This window comes from Hyperoodon ampullatus (assembly GCF_949752795.1).
Source record: "Hyperoodon ampullatus genome assembly, chromosome: 2".
Lineage (NCBI taxonomy): Eukaryota > Metazoa > Chordata > Mammalia > Artiodactyla > Ziphiidae > Hyperoodon > Hyperoodon ampullatus.
The window spans coordinates 44,160,232-44,183,181 of record NC_136915.1 but is presented as its reverse complement, the minus strand read 5'-3'; the positions used below and the strand labels follow the sequence as shown (position 1 = coordinate 44,183,181).

The window sequence follows — 22,950 nt, the reverse complement described above, 5'->3', positions numbered from 1 at the left end:
ATTTCCATGCCTTTGTACATGCTACAACAACCCATCTGCCTGGTAAATTTCTGTTCAATCTTCAGAACTCCACCAGTTAGAGGAGGTAAGGAGGGAGAGGTGGGAGACAGAGCCTGGTGACAAGGGACTTTTAATTTTTATATTATATAAATCTGAACAACTCAAAATTTTTAGAACTAGTATAATTTTAAATTTTGATTATTTTAAAAAGAATTACTCAGTAACAAGAAAAACTCTGCTCTTCTGTGCAGCACTGAGTGATTGTCTCTTTTGCCTCTCCATTATTTCAGTGTTCTATACATATTTCTACTACTACAGCATATTTCATACTACATCATATACTTCTTTACAAGCTCCTTAACTTCTTGGCTCATGTCTTATTAACCTGTATACCCTCAGTTCTGAGCACAGGAAGTAATACATACTAGACATACATTGAATGTTTGAACTCAACAGCCAGTCTAATTAATACCAAAACTGCTTTCCACACAATGTCTAGCCAAGAAGCCAAATGCAAAAGACTTTGGCTGACTGATAGGAAAAGCGATCATTTCTTGCTATTGCTCAAAAGGAAAGAGCCAGTTTATAAAGATGAATTGGCAACTATTTTCTTTTTAATCTCTGAAAAATGACAGAATGAAGCTGTAGTTTTCAAACCTTTTTAAAGCTCTAACATGGTAGGATTGTAATTTCAATTATTACCTAAAGGGGAAAAAATAGAGTATTTCTTTTTCAAAACTAAAGTTAATTTAAATTAACTTTGTTTAAAGAATTTTATGGCATCTCTTTAAAACTGGAGATATTCTGAAATATCAAGTTACCAGAACTGGGAATCATTAGAATGAAAAATTATCTGTTGTTTCAGGAAAGTTTGTTCTCTTCATGGCACCAGTCCTCTCAATTATTAACAAATGATGTTTCAGGATACAGGACATGTAGGTCAGTTAGAGATTCAAACCACAGTGGAAATGAAGGTGGTGGGTAATAGCCTGCCTACATATATTTCCATACATTTGACTTCCTTTCTTGTTACTATGGATGAACTGTCCATGCTCCCAGCCAAAGGCAATGCCCCACCTGTGTATTAGGCCCCATCCTGTCTTGCCTTCTGAAGGACACTGATCCAATAATTCTCCCCTTTCGCTCTCGCATCATCAATTTTTCCCTCTCTACTGAATCACTGCCAACAGCATAAAAACATGCTATTATTGCTCTTATCTTTAAAAAAGATATCTCATCTTTATCTCATTTCCCTCCTCCAGCTACTACTGTATTTCTCCCCTTCCCTTTACAGCACAACTTGAAAGCACTGTCTATACTCTCATCTTTAAGTTGTTCTTCTCAAGGTTACCAATAGACTCTTAATTGTTAAATCCTGGGATCATTTCTTAGCCCTCAACTTTCTTGATCAGGAGCATTTGACACAGTTGCTGATGCCTCTCACCTCCTAGAAACACTTTTATCTTGACTTCCCACGTACCACATTAACCTGGTTTTCCTCCTCCTTTTTGGTTGCTTCTTTTCAATCCCTTTTGCTAGCTCCGCCTCATCTCTGTGTCTTCCAAATAAATGTTGGAGTGCTTCAGAGTTCATTACTTGGACCTCTTCTCTTTTCTCTCTACACTTATTCCCAAATTCTCATGGCTTTAAAAACCACCTATATGCCAATGACTCCCAAATTTATTTCTTCAGCCTGGACTTTTCTCCTGAATTCCACACTTCAACTGCCTACTTGACATCTCCATTTGGATGTCTGATAGGCATCTAGAACTTGATTATAAGTATGTCCAAGGCTAAGTTCCTGATGCCCACCTGCCACTCACAAACTAGTTCCTCCTGCAATCTTCCCCGCCTCAGTTAACGGCAACTCCATTCTTGTTGCTCAAGACAAAAATATGGTGTCATCCTATACTACTGTCTTCCTCTCACATGCTACAGTTCAACCTTCAAAAAAATATAATATCTAACAACAGACTACTACTTAGCAATATAAAAGGAACTACCAATATATGCAACAAGATGGGCAAATATTAAAAACATTATACTGAGCTAAAATAAAGCCAGACAAAAGACAATACATACTGTATGATTCCATTTATGTGAAACTCTCCAAAAAAAAAAAAATCTAATCTTTAATCATAGATCAGCAGTTGTCTGGAGCCAGAGGCTGGGAGTGGAGACTGACTGAAAGAATAAAAGAAACTTTTGGGTGACAGAAATGTTCTACATTTTCATTATGGTAGCAGTTACATGAGTAAGTAAATTTGTCAATATTCATTGAACGTTATAGAGTGTACATTTTATTGTATATTAATTACAGCTCAATAAAGTTGATTACACACACATAATAAGCCAGATAATCACACACACATAAGCCAGATAATCTCATGTTGCCTGAGACTCCCATAACTATTATAGTAGAAAAGTATCCATTTAAAAAATACATATAACACTTCATTTATCCTTGTCATTTAAATGATTCATTAAAGGAGTTGCCTGTTTTATAAGCAAGCCACATAAATATGGAAGTGTTAAAGGGGAGGTCAGTTTAACATAAATAATTTAAATCAGAGAAGGTAGAGGTGCCTTTGCTCTAGGGGCCTGGATCTCCTCTCCTTTAAACAGGCAAACAATACAGCTTCTGGAAGTCCAAAGAAGATGTCTCCTTAGTAACTGCAGAAGAGAGAATTCCATACTGCAGCCTTCACCTGCATCTAGCAGCTATTACTTGAAACACATTAAAGTATTCAACTTCATTCAAGTAAAGAGTTCCGGAGTGTGGGCATTATCTGCTTTCATTTATAAGCAGCGATATATATTTAACCTAAAAATAAAGGCCATGGGCTTTCATAATAAGATTTTAAATGTTTTATGAAATTAAACGTAGTAGAAAATTTCAGGAGGACATCATTAGTTTATAGCAGTCTGAGTAAAGAATATGACCAAACATAATAAATACTTTAAGAATGCTTTTTCCTAAAAGCATTAGAGATATCACGAGTGAGTACACTGGTTTGTCTTTATTATATATAAGCTGGATCTTTCATTTCTATGTGCCAATTTCTTAAACAAGACAATGAAATAAAATAACTTCAATACACTATCCTAGTATAGAAGGACAATAGCTGCCGGAACATCTTGTATAACATATCTGGTCACCGTTAGACATCATAACCAAAACATTTGTAAGCTATAAATTTACTATTTCTTTATCTTGGTATGCCTAGCATCTATCACAGTGCATTGTCACTTGCAGTTCAAAGAAAGTGCAAATATTCTCAATTTTTAAGTCTCTTGGACTGCTTTAAACATAAAATAGAGGTTACTCTGGATAGGCAAAATAGCAAAAACATTAGTAACAAAGCTAACAGGCACTCCTAATAGATGAGAGGTACATTAGGACAGGATCATTAAAATTGACTTTTATTTGCTGGTTTAGAGTTTTCAAAGCAAGATGAAATGAGAATGATCATCTAGTACCTTACCCTTTCTACCGGTGAACCATAGCATGCAATGCCGAAACATAGCAGTGGCAGATGGCATTTGGTGTTATGAACTATAAAAAGGATGACAGCAGAGAAATGATGGCTGGCAGACAAGACGCAAAAATGCAGATGAAATGAATGCAAACTTGTAGTTCTTGAAGCAAAGCAAAACCTTTAAGCCAAAGGCTGCTACTAGCTTCAATTTATATTTTGAGTTTTACACGGACAAACACTGCAGCCTTCACAATCAGTCTTTGGACTTTTCATGCAGAAGCAGAGCCACACTCCTCGATAAGGAAGACCAGCAACCTTCTGCAAACACAAGCCAGCAGCTGCAGCCCATCACTCTCTCCCTTCACTGATTTTCATCGTTTCAATTTTTAATTTTCAATTGCAGCCAGATCCACAGTCGTTTCAAATAGATCTGTATCCACTGCAGATACGATTAAATCCCTGCCTAACCTGCAGCACCACTTCATCCAGAACGTTCCTGTGCACTCGTTCATGCAGGATCAGTTGCAAAACCATTCAAGTCACCCAGCAAACAACCCAAAAGAGAAGGAAAGAAGCAGCTGGGACTATGAAGAGAAAGAATCTTTTCTTTCAGCTCACCCTGGAAATGGAAGGTTTTCTGATCAACAGTTATTGTGAAGGTGCTGTCGTCCTCATCGTCTATACCAATCACAGCTCCCTGTGAAACAAAGAGCAAAATCCCAATAAGGCAAACAATGACATCAGCAATATTCACTACTGCTACAGCCCTGTAACGCTCAATGCACCGACGACACTGGAAGCAGGCTAGACACAGAAAAGGGGAATCTGAGACTCTAGCTTTGCTTAAGGAGGAAGAACTAAACGAGCGGATGGCAGGGCACTGTGGTACTCTGCAAGGGTACTTTCTACCCTTGCTTAAGGGGCATGGATATGGGGGAGGGGGAGGGGATAAACATAGAAGCTGAGTCTAGAATCCGTTTAAGAGCCAGCCACTGATCCTTTCGGAGCTTTAGACTGTTCTCTAAAATGGGAGTCACCGGGTTGTTCTGAGGCTCAAAGAACACATGTGCTCTTCATCAGGCTGCTTCTGTGTTATATTTGTTAGTTCAGAAATGCCAGGCGACCCTTGCTTCAAAACACTGTCCCAGTGGCTTCTTCAAGGTATGCTCTCAAAACCACCTGTCCATGGCTCTGCTACTGCACTTCCACATTATACTGTGATTATCTATGTCTGCCTTCTCCCACTGAACTGCTACAAGATCTTGGAAGTCAAGGACTACTTTATTTATTTTGATACATGGCACTCAAGTACACACTCAGTATATGTTTTCTAAATAAAAACATGAACAACTCTCTAAAAGAGGCGGCGGGGGGGTAAGGTAGGCCTGCATTTATAAGTTGTTTGTTTCAGGAAGGTGGATAGAGTGGGTTTTAAACTTTTTCTTTTTGGTATTCAACTATATGAAGCATATTAAGACAACAGGAATTAGGAAAGCAACATGAAGCTATGCAAAATAGGGAGTCTACTGGTCAGTGTCCTTAAGAAATAAGTGTCTTAAGTATTCCAGAGAGAATAGCTAGAGAACATGGCACAGGTATAATGCTCCAGGTTAGTGACAAAACAAGCAGTATGCAACAGACAAAACTAGGACCTTGTAGATGGGGATTGAAAGGACTTAAGGGGCGAAGATACCTAATCCCATGAAAAAAAAGGCTACTCCTATCCCAGGAGGATTAGGTAATAGAGCCAAACATTTACAGGTTACCACCACCCCTTCCAAAAGTTCATTTTATGTCACTTTGTCTATTCTAATGCAGGGCTTTCACAAAAGCAGTCTCCAACTTACAATGGTTTGACTTATGATTTTTCAACTTTACGATAGTGTGAAAGCAATACACATTCAGCAGAAACCGTACTCTGAATTTTGAATTTTGATCTTTTCCTGGGCTAGCAATATGTGGTGATACTCTCTCATGATGCGGGGCAGCAGCTCCCCATCAGCCACGTGATCACAAGGGGGAACAAGATACACTGACAACCATTCTGTACCTAATCAACCATTCTGTTTTCAGTACAGTATTCAATAAATTACATGAGCTATTCAACCCTTTATTATAAAACAGGCTTTGAATGAGATGATTTTGCCCAGCTATATGCTCACATAAGTGTCTGAGCACGTTTAAGATATGTGAGCCTAAGCTATGGTATTCAGTAGGCTAGGTGTATTAAATGCATTTTTGACTTATGATATTTTCAATTTACAATAGGTTTATTGGTATGTAACCCCATTGTAAGTCTGTACCTGTTTTCACTTACCAAAAGAAATCTGGAAATTTTCCAGAAAACAGGTGAAAAGCGAAAATCGCATTCAGCATTTGTTTTGCCCTGAGCCATTACAGAGGCAGTGTTCACGCCAAATAGCAAGAGTAGAACCGCCAAGCTCCCTCCCCAGGAACTACACTCAGCATCTCAGCATCAAGCTGTCACAGCTTTGAACTGTGTCTGTGAGCATCTGGGCTTTACCTCTGTTTATTTTGCGTATCTGTTAGGAAGCTGCAACCTAAAGTAATTGCTTTTGCACTTTACCCATTTCGCCTTACAAAAGGTTTCATAAGAACACTCTTCTTTCAGATAGGAGGGGAAACATGTATTTATTTCTTCTCAGAGGCTGTCTGGACGAACCCCAACTCTATCCAAATCACATCAACTTGAATGACCTTAGTTATTCCTCTGTGTCATATTGGGTAGGGATTTTTATCCCCATTTTCACATATGGAAAGTGTATCCAGAGTATAATGACTTACCCAAGGTCATACAGAATTAATGGCAGAACCAGACCATTGGCATGGTACCTACTTATTCCATGACAGCAGATAAAGACACACCTTAGTGGGTAAGCACGTGTGGGAGCAACTCATTCTGGTTAACTTTATTTCATGGTTAATGGAGCTAATCTTCTAACTTAAGATGTATCAATTATTTGTTGAGTCATAACTAAATACAGCATATGTGCCAGATACAGCTTTGGAATATATAACAATAATGCCTCCAGTAGAGATAAAACATGTAAAGAGGTGAGTATACATAATATAAGGCAAAAAGTGATCTCTACATGGAAGAACTTTGAAAACATGCTAAATAAAAGAAGCTAGTCAAAAAGGACCACATGCTGTATGATTCCATTTACATGAAATACCCCAAATAGGCAAATTCATACAGACCAAGAGCAGGTTAGTGGTTGCCTAGGGCTGAGGGGCTGGAGAACGAGGTGGGGTAGAGTGAGGAATGACTGCTAATGGGTATGAGTTTCTTTATAGGGTGATGAAAAAATTCTAAAATCGATTGTAGTGATGGTTGCACAGCTCTGTGAATACACTAAAAACATTGGATTGCATACTTTAAATGGGTGAATTGTATGGTATGTGAATTATATCTCAACAAAACTGTTATATAATTCACCACAATTCCAAACTCGGGTTCTTTCTTTTTGGTCCCTTAACATAAATTCACCAGTTTAGACCTAGTCAACTCAGATAGAAACCTCTCGGTTCTAATACTTGTTCTCCTTTATTCCATCACCACAAGTTGTGCTCATTCCACTTCTGAACTATAATCTCAAATTCGCCAAATCTTCTCCACCCTATGAATGGCTACTGCCCTATCTCAGGGTTTCATCACTTCTTGCTTGATGAAGCAATCTGTCTCTTTAAGTCTGGCTACCTTTAGTCCACAGTCCTTGCTATTGCCAGAGGAATATTTATAAAGCACAGACTCATACAGGAGACCCAGATACTTAAAACTTTCCTTGGTTCTCCATGAACTATTAGATAAAGTCAACATTTCTTCATAATGCCATTCAAGATTGTTCAAAATCTGGCCCAACCAACCTTTCCACTGTCATCACCTAGCCACTTCCTCCTCACCTCACAGAGATCCTATATGTACTCAGCCTCAACATTTCTTCCATACACTGAAAGAAAACACCAAGAAATTTCACTTTTTCATGTCCTTCCTCAAGTTCAATCCCCCACCACTTGTTAAACAAAAGCAAACCCCCACATCTCCCCCTAGCTACCACCTCCTTTCTTATTGCTTTCACAGAGGAACTTACTGAAAATTGCCCACACCTTAACCTTTCATCTACTCCCAGCAATTGCTTCCTTCCCCACCTCTGCACCAAGCTTCACTCTCACAGGTCTTCAATCACCACTTTACTACTCTAGAGTTTTGTCATACAGCACCACTCTGAAGCATTGATGCTGCCCCTGACCACTTCCTTCTTAAAATTCTCTCCCTCAGTGACTCTTTATTACCTAAGCTGTGCTTCAGAAACATTTCTACCTAAGTATCTTTGACAACCTATATGGAAAAGCATTCTTTCCTGGTCCATTACACTTTTTCCCTCCTCTATCCAAAAGCTTCTTTGAAGACTTTGGAACCTACCTAACAACCTCACACTCCAATCCAGTCTTTCCATTACCTTAAGCATTCTTCAATGTACAGAGGCACAATTCATCTGACACTCTGGCTTCTCAGTTTCTTGATTTATTCAACTCACATAAACTTCACTGCCATTCTTCTTCATTCACTCATTCTCATGGCAATTCCCTAGACCTGGATATCATATCATATCCAATATGACAGCCATTAGTCACATGTGGGTATTTAAATTTTTATTATAATTAAGTAAAATTTTAAATAAGTTCCTCAGTCATATTTCAAATACTCAATAGTCACATGTGACTAGAGACTATGGAACTACAGAGTGCAGACACAGAACATTTTAATGACTGCAGTAAATTCAACTAGACACCATTGCCCTAGACCTTGTCATCACAGAGAACTAAACCATAGTAAAAAGTTAATACTGCCAGTTACTGAACTGGCAGTAATGAGCCAGCCACTATGATAAGCATTTTACATACATTATTTGAAAACAACTTTATATGGAAAGGTAACATATACACAAATCATAACTGTACAAGCTCAATGAAGAAACGCTCTCCTTGTACCCTGCCCTAATCATTAGCCTTGTCTTCCATCCCAAAGGTAAATAGTATCTCTACTTCTAATATTAAAATTAGTTTTGTCTGTCTCTGAACTTCATACAAATGGACTCATACAACATATTTTCTTCTGTGTCTGACTTCCTTCACTCAAAATAATGTTTGTGAAATTCATCAAAGATGTTGCATATAGCAATGGTTTGTTCATTTTTATTGCTATATGTAGTATTCCTTTGTATGAATACCCACAATTTATCAGTTTCACTGCAGATGGACATTTATGTTGTTTCCAGTTTTAGGTTATTAGAATCATGCTGCTATGACATTCTTATTCATCTTTTGTTATATATATGCTTATATTTCTATTAGACACAGTCTAGGAGTGAATTTGCTAGGTCATATGGTATGCACATGCTAATTTTAATAGACACTGTCAAACAGTTTGCAAAAGTAGTTGTGCCAATTATACTCCAACCAAAGGTGTATGAAAGTTTCAACTGTTCCACACCCTCACTGACACTTTTTTACTTTAGTCATTCTGGCAGGTGAGTGCTAGTAACTTATAGTGGTCCCAATTATATTTCCCTGATAACTAATGAAGTTCAGTATCTTTTCATGTTTGTGACCATGTGACTATCCTCTTGTTTTTTTCTTGAATAGAAACAGTTCAAGTTTCTCGCCTATTGAATAGATTGGACTACCCTTTTCTAATTATCTGTAGGAGTTTTTTATATATCCTAGACATGAACCCTTCACTGGTTATGAATTAGGCAAATATGTTCTCCCACCCTGTTGCCAGCCTTTGTACTCTCATAATGATATCTGTTCGTGAAGAGTTAACTTTAACGTAATAAAATGTATTGGTTTTACACCTTATGATTGTGCTTTCTGTGTCTTCTTTAAGAATTCTTTCCCAATCCCAAGACCATGAAGATATCCTCCTATGTTATCATCTAGAAACTGTTACATTTCGGTATCAGGTGGAGTAAGTCCTCCAACATTTTTCTCTTGGCCTTTCTAAATTATAAATCAACATCAACACCATGGTCATAGCCAGTTCTCCCTAGAATGGCAGGTGAGAAAAAGTTGCCATCTCTACTGGGGTCTCTTTGTTGACTGAGAAGACAGGGATCAAAAGTGGGTATTCCTGGAGCAGAAGCAGAAGAACTACAATCCTGCAGCCTGTGGAACAAAAACCACATTCACAGAAACATAGACAAGATGAAAAGGCAGAGGGCTATTTACCAGATGAAGGAACAAGATAAAACCCCAGAAAAACAACTAAATGAAATGGAGATAGGCAATCTTCCAGAAAAAGAATTGAGAATAATGAGAGTGAAGATGATCCAGAACCTGGGAAAAAGCATTGAGCAAAGATCAAGAAGATGCAAGAAATGTTTAACAAAGACCTAGAAGAATTAAAGAACAAACAAACAGAGATGAACAATACAATAACTGAAATGAAAAATACACTAGAAGGAATCAACAGCAGAATAACTGAGGCAGAAGAACGGAAAGTGACCTGGAAGACAGAATGGTGGAATTCACTGCTGCAGAACAGAAAAAATAAAAAAGAATGAAAAGAAATGAAGACAGCCTAAGAGACTTCTGGGACAACATTAAACGCAACAACATTCACATTATGGGGGTCCCAGAAGGAGAAGAGAGAGAGAAAGGACCTGAGAAAATATTTGAAGAGATTATAGTCGAAAACTTCCCTAATATGGGTAAGGAAATAGCCACGCAAGTCCAGGAAGCACAGCGAGTCCCACACAGGATACACCCAAGGAGAAACACGCCAAGACACATAGTAATTAAACTGGCAAAACTTAAAGACAAAGAAAAATTATTGAAAGCAGCAAGGGAAAAACAACAAATAACATACAAGGGAACTCCCATAAGGTTAACAGCTGATTTCTCAGAAGAAACAATACAAGCCAGAAGGGAGTGGCATGATATACTTAAAATGATGAAAGGGAAGCACTTACAACAAAGATTACTCTACCCAGCAAGGATCTCATTCAGATTCAATGGAGAAATCAAAAGCTTCACAGACAAGCAAAACCTAAGAGAATTCAGCACCACCAAACCAGCTCTACAACAAATGCTAAAGGAACTTCTCTAAGTGGGAAACACAAGAGGAGAAAATGACCTACAAAAACAAACCTAAAACAATTAAGAAAATGGTCATAGGAACATACATATCGATAATTACCTTAAACGTGAAAGGATTAAATGCTCCAACCGAAAGACACAGGCTTGCTGAATGGATACAAAAATAAGACCCATATATATGCTGTCTACAAGAGACTCCCTTCAGACCTAGGGACACATACAGACTGAAAGTGAGGGGATGGAAAAAGATATTCCATGCAAATGGAAATCAAAAGAAAACTGGAGTAGCAATACTCATATCAGATAAAATAGACTTTAAAATAAAGACTGTTATAAGAGATAAGGAGGGACACTACATAATGTTCAAAGGATCAATCCAAGAAGAAGATATAACAATTATGTATGTTTATGCACCCAACATAAAAGCAGCTCAATACATAAGGCAGCTGCTAACAGCTCTAAAAGAGGAAATCAACAGTAACACAATAATAGTGGGGGATTTTAACACTTCACTTACACCAATGGACAGAGCATCCAAACAGAAAATTAATAAGGAAACTTTATTAGTAAGCAAGCATTAAATGACACAATAGACCAGATAGATTTAATTGATATTTATAGGACATTCCATCCAAAAACAGCAGATTACACTTTCTTCTCAAGTGCACAAGGAACATTCTCCAGGATAGATCACAGCCTGGGTCACAAATCAAGCCTCAGTAAATTTAAGAAAATTGAAATCATACCAAGCATCTTTTCTGACCATGATGCTATGAGATTAGAAATTAACTACAGGGAACAAAAAGTAAAAAACAGAAACACATTGAGGCTAAACAATACGTTACTAAATAACCAAGAGATCACTGAAGAAATCAAAGAGCAAATCAAAAAACACCTAGAGACAAATGACAATGAAAACACGATGATCCAAAACCTATGGAATGCAGCAAAAGCAGTTCTAAGAAGGAAGTTTATAGCTATACAAGCTTACCTCAAGAAACAAGAAAAATCTCAAATAAACAATCTAACCTTACACCTAAAGGAACTAGAGAAAGAAGAACAAACAAAACCCAAAGTTAGCAGAAGGAAAGAAATCATAGATATCAGAGCAGAAATAAATGAAATAGAAATAAAGAAAACAGTAGCAAAGATCAATAAAACTAAAAGCTGGTTCCTTGAGAAGATAAACAAAATAGATAAACCATTAGCCAGACTCATCAAGAAAAAGAGGGAGAGGACTCAATAAAATTAGAAATGAAAAAGAAGTTACAACAGACACCACAGAAATACAAAGCATCCTAAGAGACTACTACAAGCAACTTTATGCTGATAAAATGGACAACCTGGAAGAAATGGACAAATTCTTAGAAAGGTATAAGCTTCCAAGACTGAACCAGGAAGAAATAGAAAATACGAACAGACCAATTACAAGTAATGAAATTGAAACTGTGATTAAAAATCTTCCAACAAACAAAAGTCCAGGACCAGATGGCCTCACAGGTGAATTCTATCAAACATTTGGAGAAGAGCTAACACCCATCCTTCTCAAACTCTTCCAAAAAATTGCAGAGGAAAGAGCACTCCCAAACTCATTCTATGAGGCCACCATCACCCTGATACCAAAAGCAGACAAAGGTATTACAAAAAAAGAAAATTACAGACCAATATCACTGATGAATATAGATGCAAAAATCCTCAACAAAATACTAGCAAACAGAATCCAACAACACATTAAATGGATCATACACCATGATCAAGTGGGATTTATACCAGAGATGCAAGGATTCTTCAATATACACAAATCAATCAATGTGATACACCACATTAACAAATTGAAGAATAAAAACTGTATGATCATCTCAATAGATGCAGAAAATTTTCACAAAATTCAACACCCATTTACAATAAAAACTCTGCAGAAAGTGGGCATAGAGGGAAGCTACTTCAACATAATAAAGGCCATATATGACAAACTCACAGCAAACATCATTCTCAATGGTGAAACACTGAAAGCATTTCCTCTAAGATCAGGAAGAAGACAAGAATGTCCACTCTCACCACTATTATTCCTTATAGTTTTGGAAGTCCTAGCCATGGCAATCAGAGAAGGAAAAGAAACAAAAGGAATTCAAATTGGAAAAGAAGAAGTAAAATTGTCACTGTTTGCAGATGACATGATACTATACATAGAGAATCCTAAAGATGCCACCAGAAAACTACTAGAGCTAATCAATGAATTTGGTAAAGTTGCAGGATACAAAATTAATGCACAGAAATCTCTTGCATTCTTATACACAAATGAGGAAAAATGTGAAAGAGGAATTAAGGAAACACTCCCATTTACCATTACAACAAAAAGAATAAAATACCTAGGAATAAACCTACCTAGGGAGACAAAAGACCTGTATGCAGAAAACTATAAGACACTGAGGAAAGAAATTAAAGATGATACCAACAGATGGAGAGATATACCATGTCCTTGGATTAGAAGAATCAATATTGTGAAAATGACTATAATACCCAAAGCAATCTACAGATTCAATGCAATCCCTATCAAATTACCAATGGCATTTTTTACAGAACTAGAACAAAAAATCTTAAAATTTGTATAGAGACACAAACGACCCTGAATAGCCAAAGCAGTCTTGAGGCAAAAAAAATGGAGCTGGAAGAATCAAGACTCCCTGACTTCAGACTATACTACAAAGCTACACTAATCAAGACAATATGGTACTGGCACAAAAACAGAAACACAGATCAATGGAACAGGATAGAAAGTCCAGAGATAAACCCACGCACCTATGGTCAACTACTATGACAAAGGAGGCAAGGATATACAATGAAGAAAAGACAGTCTCTTCAATAAGTGGTGCTGGGAAAACTGGACAGCTACATGTAAAAGAATGAAATTAGAACACTCCCTAACACCATACACAAAAATAAACTCAAAATCGATTCGAGACCTAAATGTGAGACCGAACACTATAAAACTCTTAGAGGAAAACATAGGAAGAACACTCTTTGACATAAAATACAGGAAGATCTTTTTTGATCCACCTCCTAGAGTAATGCAAATAGAAACAAAAATAAATAAATGGGACCTAATGAAACTTAAAAGCTTTTGCACAGCAAAGGAAACCATAAATAAGACGAAAAGACAACCCTCAGAATGGGAGAAAATATTTGCCAATGAATCATCGGATAAAGGATTAATCTCCCAAATATATAAACAGTTCATGCAGCTCAATATTAAAGAAACAAACAATCCAATCCAAAAATGGGTAGAAGACCTAAATAGACATTTCTCCAAAGGAGACATACAGATGGCCAAGAAGCACATGAAAAGCTGCTCAACTAATTATTAGAGAAATGCAAATCAAAACTATAATGAGGTATCACCTCACACCAGTTAGAATGGGCATAAACAAAAAAAATCTACAAACAACAAATGCTGGAGAGGGTGTGGAGAAAAGGGCACCGTCTCACACTGTTGGCGGGAATGTAAATTGATACAGCCACTGTGGAGAACAGTATGGAGGTTCCTTAAAAAACTAAAAATAGAATTACCATATGATCCAGCAATCCCACTACTGGGCATATACCCAGAGAAAACCATAATTCAAAAAGACACATGCACCCCAATGTTCATTGCAGCATTATTTACAATAGTCAGGTCATGGAAGCAACCTAAATGCCCATCAACAGACGAATGAATAAAGAAGATGTGGTACATATATATAATGGAATATTACTCAGCCATAAAAAGGAAAGAAATTGGGTCATTTGTAGAGACGTGGATGCATCTAGAGACTGTCATACAGAGTGAAGTAAGCCAGAAAGAGAAAAACAATTATCGTATATTAACGCATATATGTGGAACCTAGAAAATGGTACAGATGAACTGGTTTGCAGAGCAGAAATTGAGACACAGAAGTAGATAAAAATGTATGGACACCAAGAGTGGATAGAGGCAAGGGATGGGAGTGGGGGTGTGATGAATTGGGAGATTGGGATTGACATGTATACACTGATGTGTATAAAATGGATGACTAATAAGAAAATAAATTTTTTAAAAAGTGGGTATTCTTGGCCCTTTGTAAATTTTACAGTCAGCAGTGGAACAAGTTACACACACACACACATACACACACACACACACACACTTAGGATACTGACTGGACTGACTGGGAACAAACTGGGATTGCCACTTATTTAGGTCTTTTTTAACTTCAGTGTTTATAGTTTTCTGAGTAAAGGTCTTGTCTCCCCCATTGTTAATATTTATTTCTAAGTAATTAATGTTTGATGCTATGGTAAATGTTCTCTATTTTTAAAAAATCATTTTCTAATTACTAGTCGCTGATATATTGAAATACAATTTATTTTTGTATAGTGACCTTGTACCCAGTACCCTTGCTAAATTCATTTATCAATTCTAATAGTATCTGCGGATTCTTTTGGATCTTCTGCCTGGTGTAAGACTGACCCTACAGTGGCTGGCAATGTTGAATACAGGGGTAGTAGGGGGCATTCTTGTCTTGCTATTGGTCTCTCTTCCATTGTCCACTGTAGCTATTTAAAATCTTCTTTACCTTCCTTGAACACTCAACAACATAAGCAGTCATCAGGTAGGAACTCTAAACCTGCTATGCCCTCCCACCTAAAGACTCGCCTGCATCTATACCCACTCTTGCTTCCTTTCCACTTGGAAAGGGTGCCTATTACCTTTCCTCAGATCTCTTACTGTACCAATTTTCAACTCCTCTCCCTCTCTATTGGCTCTTTCCCAACTTCATTTACATATGCCAAGACTTTACACTCTCTAACAACAAAAACAACATCAACAATCCTTCTCAGTTATACAACCTCAGCTAGCAAATGGCCCACCTCTCTCAGTCTCTTCCAGTCAAGATTATTATTCAGACTTGTCCAAGTCTCCTGCCTAAAATTTATTTTAACCTCCCACTCCTCATAGGATATGTAATCATATCAGTGGCTCTTCTTTACCTTCAAATAATATGACTGTATAACCTGGTTTACTTGCAACAGTTCCAGATTATTCCTGTTATCCTAGCATAATAATGAATAGAACCCCCTTTATTCTCAGGAGTGTCCTGCTATAGGGGATATGGTCACTCTATCATGGCCTAGCCCAAAGGCCCTCAGTGATTTGCTCCATGCCTACCTCTCATCTCTCATGAAATTCTATAGTTGGGCAGCTTGAGGTTTACCAATTGCCCCATGCTCTCTTCCACCAAACATCCTTCCTCTCCCCTTATCTGGGTTTATACTATTTATTTTTTACATTTGGTAAAGCAAACTCCCTTTGCTAATCCATATATGGAATAATATTCTATCATTAACCAAAGTTCTTTGTTATGCTAACCCATCAATATACCAAAGTTTTTATTTCGTCCCTGCTTTTATGACCCATTGTGCCAACATAATAAACATATATATCATTCAATGACTTTCCATGACTTTTCTTCTGAAGGTTTCAGATGATCAACATTTCAGGTTCTGCCAGTACTTGGGCTCACCAAGGTGCCTGCTGCTCCAGGTCACAGTATCCAGGTTCCAGAAAGTAATAGAAGATGGAGTCATGAAATCAGTTGAATTTCCTGACTTTACCTCTTTTCCTTTCTTCTATACCCACAAACATACTTCAGACATGAATCATAGTTCTGGTACCAAAGACAGAAAGATAGTTTTGCTCTCATGCCTTGGGAAAAAACAGAACGCTGGCTATTTTAGGGCCAATCTCCCTTTGTAAGAAGAAAAAAGTAAACTGGTAAACTGGCTCCAAAGATAATAAAAAAGGAATGATGATTCCTCTGGGACACAGATTGCTCACACAGCTCCTAAAAGGAACGTTGACAGTGCTAAGAATACACAGCACAGCTACTCCCACTGCAACTCTATAACCACATACTTTCCCTCACTGCTGAAATATTAGAAGTCTTACATTCATATAACATTCTTACATTATATGACCTTATGATCTTACTTTCATATAACACATTTAGGCAGAACAGGTATTACTTTTCTTTAGAAATTAGAAAACCGAGACTCAGAGAAGTAAAAAAAAAAATTGCCCAAGGTCCTACAACTAAAAGATAGGAGAATTCAGGTCTTGCAACTCCTGATCCAAAGACCGTTCTTAACAGGGCATAGGTATAATAAGCAATATTCACTAATTACTTCAACATACTTATTAAATACCTATTCTGGGCCAGGAGCAATAACAGCCAGGGGATATATATAGGAATAAGATATATCTCTGCCCTGCAAAAGCACATAGTTTAGAGAGGAGAGAGAAGAGTCAACAATATAGAGGGAAGCAGGAAAGCTTAAGGTCCAGCCTGCTCACCAAAGACACTGCTGCATGCCGCCACTTCAGCATCATTCATTGTTTCAACAAGTATTTATTGAATTTTCTGGTGACTAATAGAGTGTGAACAATTTGCTTTCCTTTTTTCACTCAATATTCTTTTGAGGTTTGTTCATGTTGAGTAAATAAATATATATACATATATATGTACTTTTCATGTCAAGAATGTATGTGTGTGTATACATATGTAGATGCATACATATACACACATATACTATCTATGTTGAGAATATGTACGTACATTTTATCTGCTATATAGTATTTATTATATAAGTATACCACAATGTCTCAATTCCCCTGTGTAGAACATTTAGGTTATTTTTTATTTTTCCTATTCCAATAATGCAGCAATAATCATCACTGTATATGTCTCCTGGCAACACTTCTGCAAGAAAATGTCAAGCAAACCCTCTGAAATGGAAGAGAGTTCCATTTTTATGTAGAATCAGGTGTACCTTCAACCTTACTGAAGACTACAAAACTGCTCTCCTAAGCAGTTGTACCAATTAATATTCCCATCAGCACTGTGTGAGAGTTCCTATATCCCCAATCACTGGCCAACACTAGATAAAATCAGACTTTAAAAATCCTTGGCAAACTGATGAAAATACTATCTTACTGAACTTTTAATTTAGAGTCTCTGATAATTACTGAGAATAAGAATCTAGTCATATTTATTGCCATTCTTATTTCCTCTTACATGAATTGAGTGTATCCTTTGTACATTTTCTTTTTGGGCATTCTTTTTTCTTTTCTACTGATTTGCATGTGTTCTTTGGATTTTCTTTTTGTCTATTTGATGTGTAGGAATTCTTTATATATTCTGGATATTAATCCTTTGTCAACTATATGCATTGTAAATATTTTCTCTCCTGCCCAATGGTTGTCTTTCTCTTTGATTATGGTGTCTTTTGTTGTTGCTGTTGAAAGGTTTTAAAATTTGAATGTTGTTAAATCTGCCAATCTTTCCTATCATAGCTTGTGTTTTAAGACATCCTCCTCTATCCTGATATTATAAGGACATTCTTCTATAAACTCTTATAAGTATAAATTTTCATTTTATACCTTTAATACCTCTGGGATTTATTTTTGTGTACAGCATGAGGTAGGGAATAATTTTATTTTTTTTCATATGGGCAGCCAATTGATCCAGCTTCATTTACTGAGTGATAGTCTGGTTTGTAATGCTGTCATATACTAAATTCTCATAGATGTGTGGTTCTGTTTCTGAGCTTTCTCTTCTATGCCACTGACCTATTTCTTTCCCCTTATACTAATAATACCATACTTATTTTAATTTACAATAGTTTCATTTTAAAAGTCTTAACATATGGAATGGCAAGTCCCCCGACTCCTTATTCTTGAAAATTTTCTTGCCCCTTTACCATATTAAATGACTTTTAGAATCATCCTGTCAACTTCTTTGTTAAGCTTAACTGAGATTTTTGACTGGGATTACATGTGTTTATAGATTAATTTAGGAGAAATAAACATACACATGATATTGAGTCTAATAAGCAAGAAGATGAGATAGCTTTATCTATTTTCAGATCTTCCTGTAGTCTTTCAATGATGTTTACATTTTTTCTCCATCAAAGGAATGTATTTATCTTATAAAATATATTCCTAGGTGACTTAGAGTTCTTGTTACTATTTAAATAGAATTCTTTTTAATTTTTATTTATTTGGCCACACCACACAGCTTTGCTGAAGGTGAGACATTTAAACAGTATTTATTTAGATTCTTGTGGATTTTTTAATGTAGACAATCATATCATTTGCAAACATCAAAAATGTTTATTCTTCAGTTCCAATCCTTTTTCTTCAAATTCTTTTGTTTCTTATTCTTGTGTTATATGTTTGCCAGAGCCCCTAGCACAGTTACAGAAACATTTTCTGCAAGTACTAATTTTGATTCTTCCTTCCAAACCTTATATCTTTTGTATCTTCTCTTATAGCATTCCCTAGGACCTCCAGAGTACAATATTTAGAGAAGCAGCAATCCCTATCAAAATCCTCATGACATTTTTAATAGAACTAGAACAAATAACCCTAAAATTCACATGAACCACAAAAGAGCCTGAATTGCCAAAGCAATCTTGAGAAAAAAGAAAAAAGCTGGAGGTATAAACCTTCCACACTTCAGATCATATTACATAGCTACAGTAATCAAAACAGCATGGTACTGGCACAAAAACAGACTCATTGATCAATGGAACAGAATAGAGAGACCAGAAATAAACCCACACACCTATGGTCAATTAATGTATGACAAAGGATGCAAGAATATACAATGGAGAAAAGACAATCTCTTCAATAAGTGGTGCTGGGAAAACTGGACAACCAAGCAGTCACATGGAAAACAATGAGATTATAACATTCCCTCACAGCATATACAAAAAAAAAAAACTCAAAATGGTTTAAAGACCTCACTGCAAGATCACAAACCATACAACTTCTAGAAGAGAACATAGGCTGAACATTCTTTGACATAAATCGTAGTAATATTTTCTCAGACCAGTCTCCCAAGGCAAAAATAAATAAATAAAAGCAAAACAAACAAAACAAATGGGACCTAATTAAACTTAAAAGCTTTTGCACAGCAAAGGAAACCACCAATAAAACAAAAAGACAACCTATGGAATGGGAGAAAGTATTTGCAAATCATGCGACCAACAAGGGGTTAATATCCAAAATATACAAACAGCTCATACAACTCAGTAACAAAAAAACAAACAACTCAATCAAAGATGACTTGAACAGACTTTTTTCCAAAGAAGACATACAGATGGCTAACAGGCACATGAAAAGATGCTTAACATTGCTAATTATTAGAGAAATGCAAATCTAAACCACAATGAGATATCACCTCACTCCTCACATCAAAAAAGTCTACAAATAACAAAAGTTGGAGAGGATGTGGAGAAAAAGGAACCACTGTAGAGTGTTAGTGGGAATGTAAATTGGTGCAGCCACTAAGGAAAACAGTACGGAGGTTCCTCAAAAAGCTAAAAATAGAACTACCATACAATCCAGCAATTCCACTCCCAGGTATATATCCAGAAAAAAACAAATACTAATTCAAAAAGATATATGCACCCCAATGTTCACAGCAGCACTATCTACAATAGCCAAGACATGGAAGCAACTCAAGTGCCTGTCAAAAGGCAACTGAATTAAGAAGATGTGGTATATGTTTATATGTATACCTACATATATATGTATATATACACACACACATATATATGCAATGGAACATTACTCAGTCATAAAAAATAACGAACTACTGCCATCTGAAGCAACGTGGACGGACCCAGAGATTATGCATAGTGAAATAAGGCAGACAGAGAAAGACAAATACTGTATGATATCACTTATATGTAGAATCTAAAAAATATTACAAATAAATGTATATGTAAAACAGGCAGATATAGAAAACAAACTTGTGGTTATCAAAGGGGAGAAGGGAGGAAGGACAAATTAGGAGTGTGGGATTAACAGATACAAAGTACTATGTATAAAATAGATAAGCAACAAGGATATAATGTATAGCATAGGGAATTACAGGCATTATCTTGAAATAACCTATAATGGAATATAATCTGAAAAAATACTGAATCACTATGCTGTGTACCTGAAACTAACATAATATTGTGAATCAACTATACTTCAGTTTAAAAAAAAGAGAAACAGCAAAAGGAGGCACCTCTGTCTTGCTACTGATTCTAAAGAGAATGCTTCTACTATTTCACTATTAAGAACACTGGAGCATTTTAGCAAATACTCCTTATCAGGTTAAGAATGTTCTCTTCTATTCCTAGCTTGTTTGATCTTGAATGCATGTTTCATTTTATTCACTGCTTTTTCTGCAGTGGTTATGTAATTTTCCTTTTTAGTCTATCACTATGGTAAATTATCTTAATTAATTATAAAATTAGCATCCTAGTGTTGCTAGAATAAACTCTGTTTGGTCATAATACTTTTTGCTTACACATTACTGGGTATGGTTTACTGTATTTTGCTCAAGATTTTGACATCTACATTAATAAGGGACTCTGGCCTAAAAATTCCCTTTACTTTCTCTTTCTACTTTCTTTATCATTACTTTTTTCTTTTTCTAATTTTTTTTATTAGTTTCTGCTTTATAACAAAGTGAATCAGTCATACATATACATCTGTTCCCACATCCCTTCCCTCATGCATCTCCCTCCCTCCCACCCCTCCAGGCAGTCACAAAGCACCGAGCTGATCTCCCTGTGCTCTGCGGCTGTTTCCCACTATCTATCTACCTTACGTTTGGTAGTGTATATATGTCCATGCCTCTCTTTCGCTTTGTCACAGCTTACCCTTCCCCCTCCCCATATCCTCAGGTCCATTCTCAAATAGGTCTGTGTCTTTATTCCCGTTTTACCCCTAGGTTCTTCATGACATTTTTTTTTAATTCCATATATATGTGTTAGCATACGGTATTTGTCTTTCTCTTTCTGATTTACTTCACTCTGTATGACAGACTCTAGGTCTATCCACCTCATTACAAATAGCTCAGTTTTGTTTCTTTTTATGGCTGAGTAATATTCCATTGTATATATGTGCCACATCTTCTTTATCCATTCATCCGATGATGGACACTTAGGTTGTTTCCAGCTCCGGGCTACTGTGAATAGAGCTGCAATGAACATTTTGGTACATGTCTCTTTTTGAATTATGGTTTTCTCAGGGTATATGCCTAGTAGTGGGATTGCTGGATCATATGGTAGTTCTATTTGTAGTTTTTTAAGGAACCTCCATACTGTTCTCCATAGTGGCTGTACCAATTCACATTCCCACCAGCAGTGAAAGAGTGTTCCCTTTTCTCCACACCCTCTCCAGCATTTATTGTTTCTAGATTTCTTGATGATGGCCATTCTGACTGGTGTGAGATGATATCTCATTGTAGTTTTGATTTGCATTTCTCTAATGATTAATGATGTTGAGCATTCTTTCATGTGTTTGTTGGCAGTCTGTATATCTTCTTTGGAGAAATGCCTATTTAAGTCTTCTGCCCATTTTTGGATTGGGTTGTTTGTTTTTTTGCTATTGAGCTGCATGAGCTGTTTATAAATTTTGGAGATTAATCCTTTGTCAGTTGCTTCATTTGCAAATATTTTCTCCCATTCTGAGGGTTGTCTTTTGGTCTTCTTTATGGTTTCCTTTGCTGTGCAAAAGCTTTGAAGTTTCATTAGGTCCCATTTGTTTATCTTTGTTTTTATTTCCATTTCTCTAGGAGGTGGGTCAAAAAGGATCTTGCTGTGATTTATGTCATAGAGTGTTCTGCCTATGTTTTCCTCTAAGAGTTTGATAGTTTCTGGCCTTACATTTGGGTCTTTAATCCATTTTGAGCTTATTTTTGTGTATGGTGTTAGGGAATGATCTAATCTCATACTTTTACATGTCCCTGTCCAGTTTTCCCAGCACCATTTATTGAAGAGGCTGTCCTTTCTCCACTGTACATTCCTGCCTCCTTTATCAAAGATAAGTTGACCATATGTGCGTGGGTTTATCTCTGGGCTTTCTATCCTGTTCCATTGATCTATCTTTCCGCTTTTGTGCCAGTACCACACTGTCTTGATTACTGTAGCTTTGTAGTATAGTCTGAAGTCAGGGAGCCTGATTCCTCCACCTCCGTTTTTCGTTCTCAAGATTGCTTTGGCTATTCGGGGTCTTTTGTTTTTCCAAACAAATTTTGAAATTTTTTGTTCTAGTTCTGTGAAAAATGCCAGTGGTAGTTTGATAGGGATAGCATTGAATCTGTAGATTGCTTTGGGTAGTAGAGTCATTTTCACAATATTGATTCTTCCAATCCAGGAGCATGGTATATCTCTCCATCTATTTGTATCATCTTTAATTTCTTTCATCAGTGTCTTATAATTTTCTGCATACAGGTCTTTTGTCTCCTTAGGTAGGTTTATTCCTAGATAT

At 36.6% G+C, this 22,950-nt stretch overlaps 1 protein-coding gene across 7 annotated transcripts in view; it reads right to left on the bottom strand.

Moving 5' to 3' along the window:
* The window catches only part of OSBPL9 (oxysterol binding protein like 9), a gene marked incomplete at its 5' end in the record, with an annotated part of 174,611 nt that overhangs the window by 102,051 nt on the left and 49,610 nt on the right, over positions 1–22,950 (bottom strand). For 6 of the 7 annotated variants that reach the window (XM_079696752.1, XM_079696754.1, XM_079696751.1 and 3 more), the window contains one exon: positions 4,098–4,176. In XM_079696752.1, the coding sequence (XP_079552878.1) occupies positions 4,098–4,176 (79 nt within the window). Of the gene's footprint in view, positions 1–4,022; positions 4,177–22,950 lie in introns of all 7 variants that reach the window. The other variant, XM_079696750.1, reaches the window with a different exon arrangement.